The sequence below is a fragment of the Trematomus bernacchii genome, unplaced genomic scaffold, assembly GCF_902827165.1.
Source record: "Trematomus bernacchii unplaced genomic scaffold, fTreBer1.1, whole genome shotgun sequence".
Classification (NCBI taxonomy): domain Eukaryota; kingdom Metazoa; phylum Chordata; class Actinopteri; order Perciformes; family Nototheniidae; genus Trematomus; species Trematomus bernacchii.
Window position 1 is genome coordinate 22,501 of NW_022987340.1, and position 8,370 is coordinate 30,870.

Here is an 8,370-nt window from a genome sequence, read left to right on the forward strand (position 1 = left end):
TGTTATTACTGTGTTATTACTGTGTTATTACTGTGTTATTGCTGTGTTATTGCTGCGTTATTACTGCGTTATTAGTGTTATTACTGCATTATTAGTGTTATTACTGTGTTATTACTGTGTTAGTACTGTGCTAATACTGCGTTATTACAGCGTTATTAGTGTTATTACTGCATTATTAGTGTTATTACTGTGTTACTACCGAGTTATTGCTGTGTTATTACGGTGTTATTACCAAGTTATTACCGAGTTATTGCTGTGTTATTACCGAGTTATTGCCATGTTATTAGTGTTATTACTGAGTTATTACTGTGTTATTACTACGTTATTAGTGTTATTACTGTTATTACGGTGTTATTAGTGTGTTATTACGGTGTTATTAGTGTGTTATTACGGTGTTATTAGTGTGTTATTAGTGTTATTACTGTTATTACGGTGTTATTAGTGTGTTATTACGGTGTTATTAGTGTGTTATTAGTGTTATTACTGGACTGGGACTTTGTGGGGATTTTTGGATGGGGGGTGCATTTTTGTTCATTTTTTAATGAGTGGGGTTGGGGGGGATGAGTAACATTTAACTCAACATTCCTGTTTTCGTTCTTCAATGACACAAATAATTGTTCAATATCATCTGTTGAAATATCATGTTTTTTTGTTTAATTTTGCATCGAATATTTCCAAAATTCCCCAGTTTAACTTCCCATGGAAACTTTCCGGAAACTTTCCGGAAATTTACTGGAAACTTTCCGCCCCTTTGCAACCCTAGTTATTACTGAGTTATTACTGAGTTATTACTGTGTTAATACTGTGTTATTACTGAGTTATTACTGAGTTATTACTGTGTTATTAGTGTTATTACTGAGTTATTAGTGTTATTACTGTGTTAATACTGTGTTATTAGTGTTATTACTGAGTTATTACTGAGTTATTAGGGTCAGTGCTTTGTTACTGTAGCCTTACCTCAGTGTTAGCAATGCCTTTACTTTCCATACATTATTCTAACTTATTGTTTAGTTTCTGTTTAATAATAAAATATCTTCTCTTGGTTTCTGCAGGATAAAGACAAGGTGAGTTCTGTCTCTTTATTCTGACAGCTGTTCCTGTTATTTTGTCCCCCCTCAGTGTCATTCTGTCAGCTGTTATTCTGTAGATCACAGTCTGACTTGAATTCAACCCAATCAGTTTCTGTCCTCTGAAGCAGACAGAGGGGGGGCAAGCACTCAGATCTTGTACAAAGTACTCAAGGTCACATCTAGTTATTTTCCTCAGAAATGTAAGCATTCCCTCATATGTTCTAGAAGGCCTTCCCTTAACAGCAGACCTCACGTTCTCCAAGGCCAGACAGAGAGAGGTGTGATGTGACTCTCAGGTTCTATGTTCTAGAAAGCATTCCCTTAACAGCAGACCTTACGTTCTCCAAGGCCAGACAGGTGGAGGTGTGATGTGATTCTCAGGTGGAGGTGTGACAGGTGGAGGTGTGATGTGTGATGTGATTCTCAGGTGGAGGTGGAGGAGGCTCTGGGCGACGGGCAGATCCACAGCCTGGACCCTCAGCTGGAGCGCCAGGTGGAGATCGTCAGGAACCTGGTGGACTCCTACCTGTCCATCATCCACCGCACCGTCAGAGACCTCATCCCCAAGACCATCATGCACCTGATGGTCAACAACGTACGCCACACACACACACACACACATACACACACACACACACACACACACACACACACACACACACACACACACACACACACACACACACACACACACACACATACACACACAAGACGTGATGTCAGCAGTCATGTGACCTCCCCTCTGTTCCCCAGACGAAGGAGTTCATCCACTCGGACCTGCTCGCACACCTTTACTCCTGTGGAGACCAGAACACCCTGATGGAGGAATCACAGGACCAGGTGAGAGACAGACAGGTGGAAGTCAGACAGGTGGAGAGACAGACAGGTGGAGAGACAGACAGGAGGAGAAACAGACAGGTGAGAGACAGAGAGGTGAGAGACAGAGAGGTGAGAGACAGACAGGTGAGAGAGAGACAGGTAAGAGGGGGAGAGGTGAGAGACAGAGAGGTGAGAGACAGACAGGTGAGAGAGAGACAGGTAAGAGGGGGAGAGGTGAGAGACAGAGAGGTGAGAGACAGAGAGGTGAGAGACAGACAGGTGAGAGACAGACAGGTGAGAGAGAGACAGGTAAGAGGGGGAGAGGTGAGAGACAGAGAGGTGAGAGACAGAGAGGTGAGAGACAGACAGGTGAGAGGGGGAGAGGTGAGAGACAGAGAGGTGAGAGACAGACAGGTGAGAGACAGACAGGAGGAGAAACAGACAGGTGAGAGACAGAGAGGTGAGAGACAGAGAGGTGAGAGACAGACAGGTGAGAGACAGACAGGTGAGAGAGAGACAGGTAAGAGGGGGAGAGGTGAGAGACAGAGAGGTGAGAGACAGAGAGGTGAGAGACAGACAGGTGAGAGGGGGAGAGGTGAGAGACAGAGAGGTGAGAGACAGACAGGTGAGAGACAGACAGGTAAGAGGGGGGGAGGTGAGAGACAGAGAGGTGAGAGACAGACAGGTGAGAGACACACAGGTGAGAGACAGAGAGGTGAGAGACAGACAGGTGAGAGACAGAGAGGTGAGAGACAGACAGGTGAGAGACAGACAGGTGAGAGACAGACAGGTGAGAGACAGACAGGTGAGAGGGGGAGACTCCTCAGATTGTATAGAAGTCTATGAGGAGATGTCCCCGCCTCTGACCTCAGATCTGTGTCTCAGGCTCAGCACCGTGACGAGATGCTGAAGATGTACCACGCTCTGAAGGAAGGGCTGCACATCATCGGGGACATCAGCACCTCCACCATCACCACCTCCATGCCTCCACCTGTAGACGACTCCTGGCTGCAGGTGCAGGGCATGCCGTCAGGACGCAGGTAACAAGCACGCCTCTCTGTCCCTGAACGCCTCTCTCTGTCTCTGAAAGTCTCTCTGTCCCTGAACGCCTCTCTGTCTCTGAACGCCTCTCTGTCTCTGAACGCCTCTCTGTCCCTGAACGCCTCTCTCTGTCTCTGAACGCCCCTCTCTGTCCCTGAACGTCTCTCTGTCCCTGAACGCCTCTCTGTCTCTGAACGCCTCTCTGTCTCTGAACGCCTCTCTGTCCCTGAACGCCTCTCTCTGTCTCTGAACGCCCCTCTCTGTCCCTGAACGCCTCTCTGTCTCTGAACGCCTCTCTGTCCCTGAACGCCTCTCTCTGTCTCTGAACGCCCCTCTCTGTCCCTGAACGTCTCTCTGTCCCTGAACGCCTCTCTGTCCCTGAACGTCTCTCTGTCCCTGAACGCCTCTCTGTCCCTGAATGCCTCTCTGTCCCTGAACACCTCTCTCTGTCTCTGAACGCCTCTCTGTCTCTGAACGCCCCTCTCTGTCCCTGAACGCCTCTCTGTCCCTGAACGCCTCTCTGTCCCTGAACGCCTCTCTCTGTCTCTGAACGCCTCTCTGTCTCTGAACGCCTCTCTCTGTCTCTGAACGCCTCTCTGTCTCTGAACGCCCCTCTCTGTCCCTGAACGCCTCTCCGTCCCTGAACGCCTCTCTGTCTCTGAACGCCTCTCTCTGTCTCTGAACGCCTCTCTGTCTCTGAACGCCCCTCTCTGTCCCTGAACGCCTCTCTGTCCCTGAACGCCTCTCTCTGTCTCTGAACGCCTCTCTGTCTCTGAACGCCCCTCTCTGTCCCTGAACGTCTCTCTGTCCCTGAACGTCTCTCTGTCCCTGAACGCCTCTCTGTCCCTGAACGCCTCTCTCTGTCTCTGAACGCCTCTCTGTCTCTGAACGGCCCTCTCTGTCCCTGAACGTCTCTCTGTCCCTGAACGCCTCTCTGTCCCTGAACGCCTCTCTCTGTCTCTGAACGCCCCTCTCTGTCCCTGAACGTCTCTCTGTCCCTGAACGCCTCTCTGTCCCTGAACGCCTCTCTCTGTCTCTGAACGCCTCTCTCTGTCCCTGAACGCTTCTCTGTCCCTGAACGCCTCTCCGTCCCTGAACGCCTCTCTGTCCCTGAACGCCTCTCTGTCCCTGAACGCCTCTCTGTCCCTGAACGCCTCTCTCTGTCTCTGAACGCCTCTCTGTCCCTGAACGCCTCTCTCTGTCTCTGAACGCCCCTCTCTGTCCCTGAACGTCTCTCTGTCCCTGAACGCCTCTCTGTCCCTGAACGCCTCTCTCTGTCTCTGAACGCCTCTCTCTGTCCCTGAACGTCTCTCTGTCCCTGAACGCCTCTCTCTGTCTCTGAACGTCTATCTCTGTCCCTGAACGCCTCTCTGTCCCTGAATGCCTCTCTCTGTCTTTAAACGCCCCTCTCTGTCCCTGAACGCCTCTCTCTGGCTCTGAACGCCCCTCTCTGTCCCTGAACGCCTCTTTGTCCCTGAACGCCTCTCTGTCCCTGAACGCCTCTCTGTCCCTGAACGCCTCTCTCTGTCTCTGAACGCCTCTCTGTCCCTGAACGCCTCTCTCTGTCTCTGAAAGCCCCTCTCTGTCCCTGAACGCCTCTCTGTCCCTGAACGCCTCTCTCTGTCTCTGAATGCCTCTCTGTCCCTGAACGCCTCTCTCTGTCTCTGAATGCCTCTCTGTCCCTGAACGCCTCTCTCTGTCTCTGAATGCCTCTCTGTCCCTGAACGCCTCTCTCTGTCCCTGAACGCCTCTCTGTCCCTGAACGCCTCTCTGTCCCTGAACGCCTCTCTGTCCCTGAATGCCTGTCTCTGTCTCTGAACGCCTCTCTGTCCCTGAACGCCTCTCTCTGTCTCTGAACGCCCCTCTCTGTCCCTGAACGCCTCTCTGTCCCTGAACGCCTCTCTCTGTCTCTGAACGCCTCTCTGTCCCTGAACGCCTCTCTCTGTCTCTGAACGCCTCTCTGTCCCTGAACGCCTCTCTCTGTCTCTGAATGCCCCTCTCTGTCCCTGAACGTCTCTCTGTCTCTGAACGCCTCTCTCTGTCCCTGAACGCCTCTCTGTCCCTGAACGCCTCTCTGTCTCTGAACGCCTCTCTCTGTCCCTGAACGTCTCTCTCTGTCTCTGAAAGTCTCTCTGTCCCTCAACGCCTCTCTGTCCCTGAACGCCTCTCTCTGTCCCTGGACGCCTCTCTGTCCCTGGACGCCTCTCTCTGTCTCTGAACGTCTCTCTCTGTCCCTGAACGTCTCTCTGTCTCTGAAAGTCTTTCTGTCCCTCAACGCCTCTCTGTCCCTGAACGCCTCTCTCTGTCCCTGAACGCCTCTCTGTCCCTGAACGCCTCTCTCTGTCCCTGAACGCCTCTCTGTCTCTGAACGCCCCTCTCTGTCCCTGCACGCCTCTCTGTCTCTGAACGCCTCTCTGTCCCTGAACGCCTCTCTCTGTCTCTGAACGCCCCTCTCTGTCCCTGAACGTCTCTCTGTCCCTGAACGCCTCTCTGTCCCTGAACGTCTCTCTGTCCCTGAACGCCTCTCTGTCCCTGAACGCCTCTCTGTCCCTGAACACCTCTCTCTGTCTCTGAACGCCTCTCTGTCTCTGAACGCCCCTCTCTGTCCCTGAACGCCTCTCTGTCCCTGAACGCCTCTCTCTGTCTCTGAACGCCTCTCTGTCTCTGAACGCCTCTCTCTGTCTCTGAACGCCTCTCTGTCCCTGAACGCCTCTCTCTGTCTCTGAATGCCCCTCTCTGTCCCTGAACGTCTCTCTGTCTCTGAACGCCTCTCTCTGTCCCTGAACGCCTCTCTGTCCCTGAACGCCTCTCTGTCTCTGAACGCCTCTCTCTGTCCCTGAAAGTCTCTCTCTGTCTCTGAAAGTCTCTCTGTCCCTCAACGCCTCTCTGTCCCTGAACGCCTCTCTCTGTCCCTGGACGCCTCTCTGTCCCTGGACGCCTCTCTCTGTCTCTGAACGTCTCTCTCTGTCCCTGAACGTCTCTCTGTCTCTGAAAGTCTTTCTGTCCCTCAACGCCTCTCTGTCCCTGAACGCCTCTCTCTGTCCCTGAACGCCTCTCTGTCCCTGAACGCCTCTCTCTGTCCCTGAACGCCTCTCTGTCTCTGAACGCCCCTCTCTGTCCCTGCACGCCTCTCTGTCTCTGAACGCCTCTCTGTCCCTGAACGCCTCTCTCTGTCTCTGAACGCCCCTCTCTGTCCCTGAACGTCTCTCTGTCCCTGAACGCCTCTCTGTCCCTGAACGTCTCTCTGTCCCTGAACGCCTCTCTGTCCCTGAACGCCTCTCTGTCCCTGAACACCTCTCTCTGTCTCTGAACGCCTCTCTGTCTCTGAACGCCCCTCTCTGTCCCTGAACGCCTCTCTGTCCCTGAACGCCTCTCTGTCCCTGAACGCCTCTCTCTGTCTCTGAACGCCTCTCTGTCTCTGAACGCCTCTCTCTGTCTCTGAACGCCTCTCTGTCTCTGAACGCCCCTCTCTGTCCCTGAACGCCTCTCCGTCCCTGAACGCCTCTCTGTCTCTGAACGCCTCTCTCTGTCTCTGAACGCCTCTCTGTCTCTGAACGCCCCTCTCTGTCCCTGAACGCCTCTCTGTCCCTGAACGCCTCTCTCTGTCTCTGAACGCCTCTCTGTCTCTGAACGCCCCTCTCTGTCCCTGAACGTCTCTCTGTCCCTGAACGTCTCTCTGTCCCTGAACGCCTTTCTGTCCCTGAACGCCTCTCTCTGTCTCTGAACGCCTCTCTGTCTCTGAACGCCCCTCTCTGTCCCTGAACGTCTCTCTGTCCCTGAACGCCTCTCTGTCCCTGAACGCCTCTCTCTGTCTCTGAACGCCCCTCTCTGTCCCTGAACGTCTCTCTGTCCCTGAACGCCTCTCTGTCCCTGAACGCCTCTCTCTGTCTCTGAACGCCTCTCTCTGTCCCTGAACGCTTCTCTGTCCCTGAACGCCTCTCCGTCCCTGAACGCCCCTCTCTGTCCCTGAACGTCTCTCTGTCCCTGAACGCCTCTCTGTCCCTGAACGCCTCTCTCTGTCTCTGAACGCCTCTCTCTGTCCCTGAACGTCTCTCTGTCCCTGAACGCCTCTCTCTGTCTCTGAACGTCTATCTCTGTCCCTGAACGCCTCTCTGTCCCTGAATGCCTCTCTCTGTCTTTAAACGCCCCTCTCTGTCCCTGAACGCCTCTCTCTGGCTCTGAACGCCCCTCTCTGTCCCTGAACGCCTCTTTGTCCCTGAACGCCTCTCTGTCCCTGAACGCCTCTCTGTCCCTGAACGCCTCTCTCTGTCTCTGAACGCCTCTCTGTCCCTGAACGCCTCTCTCTGTCTCTGAAAGCCCCTCTCTGTCCCTGAACGCCTCTCTGTCCCTGAACGCCTCTCTCTGTCTCTGAATGCCTCTCTGTCCCTGAACGCCTCTCTCTGTCTCTGAATGCCTCTCTGTCCCTGAACGCCTCTCTCTGTCTCTGAATGCCTCTCTGTCCCTGAACGCCTCTCTCTGTCCCTGAACGCCTCTCTGTCCCTGAACGCCTCTCTGTCCCTGAACGCCTCTCTGTCCCTGAATGCCTGTCTCTGTCTCTGAACGCCTCTCTGTCCCTGAACGCCTCTCTCTGTCTCTGAACGCCCCTCTCTGTCCCTGAACGCGCTCTCTGTTCCCTGAACGCCTCTCTCTGTCTCTGAACGCCTCTCTGTCCCTGAACGCCTCTCTCTGTCTCTGAAACGCCTCTCTGTCCCTGAACGCCTCTCTCTGTCTCTGAAATGATGAATGCCCCTCTCTGTCCCTGAACGTCTCTCTGTCTCTGTAACGCTCTCTCTGTCCCTGAACGCCTCTCTGTCCCTGAACGCCTCTCTGTCTCTGAACGCCTCTCTCTGTCCCTGAACGTCTCTCTCTGTCTCTGAAAGTCTCTCTGTCCCTCAACGCCTCTCTCATTCCCTGGACGCCTCTCTGTCCCTGGACGCCTCTCTCTGTCTCTGAACGTCTCTCTCTGTCCCTGAACGTCTCTCTCTGTCTCTGAAAGTCCTTTCTTCCCTCTGTCCTCAACGCCCTCTCTGTCCCTGAACGCCTCTCTCTGTCCCTGAACGCCTCTCTGTCCCTGAACGCCTCTCTCTGTCTCTGAACGCCTCTCTGTCTGACGCCCCTCTCTGTCCCTGCACGCCTCTCTGTCTCTGAACGCCTCTCTGTCCCTGAACGCCTCTCTCTCTGTCTCTGAACGCCTCTCTGTCCCTGAACGTCTCTCTGTCCCTGAACGCCTCTCTGTCCCTGAACGTCTCTCTGTCCCTGAACGCCTCTCTGTCCCTGAACGCCTCTCTGTCCCTGAACGCCTCTCTCTGTCTCTGAACGCCTCTCTCTGTCTCTGAACGCCCCTCTCTGTCCCTGAACGCCTCTCTGTCCCTGAACGCCTCTCTCTGTCTCTGAACGCCTCTCTGTCTCTGAACGCCTCTCTCTGTCTCTGAACGCTCTC

The 8,370-nt window shown here is 53.7% G+C and overlaps 1 protein-coding gene across 1 annotated transcript in view; it reads left to right on the forward strand.

Moving 5' to 3' along the window:
* The window catches only part of LOC117480621 (dynamin-1-like), a gene marked incomplete at both ends in the record, with an annotated part of 19,949 nt that extends 17,046 nt beyond the window's left edge, over window positions 1-2,903 (forward strand). Inside the window, 4 exon segments of the mRNA XM_034128002.1 lie at window positions 1,053-1,064; window positions 1,498-1,665; window positions 1,824-1,910; window positions 2,775-2,903. Of these exon segments, the coding sequence (XP_033983893.1) occupies window positions 1,053-1,064; window positions 1,498-1,665; window positions 1,824-1,910; window positions 2,775-2,903 (396 nt within the window).
* Window positions 2,904-8,370: the final 5,467 nt, after the last annotated feature.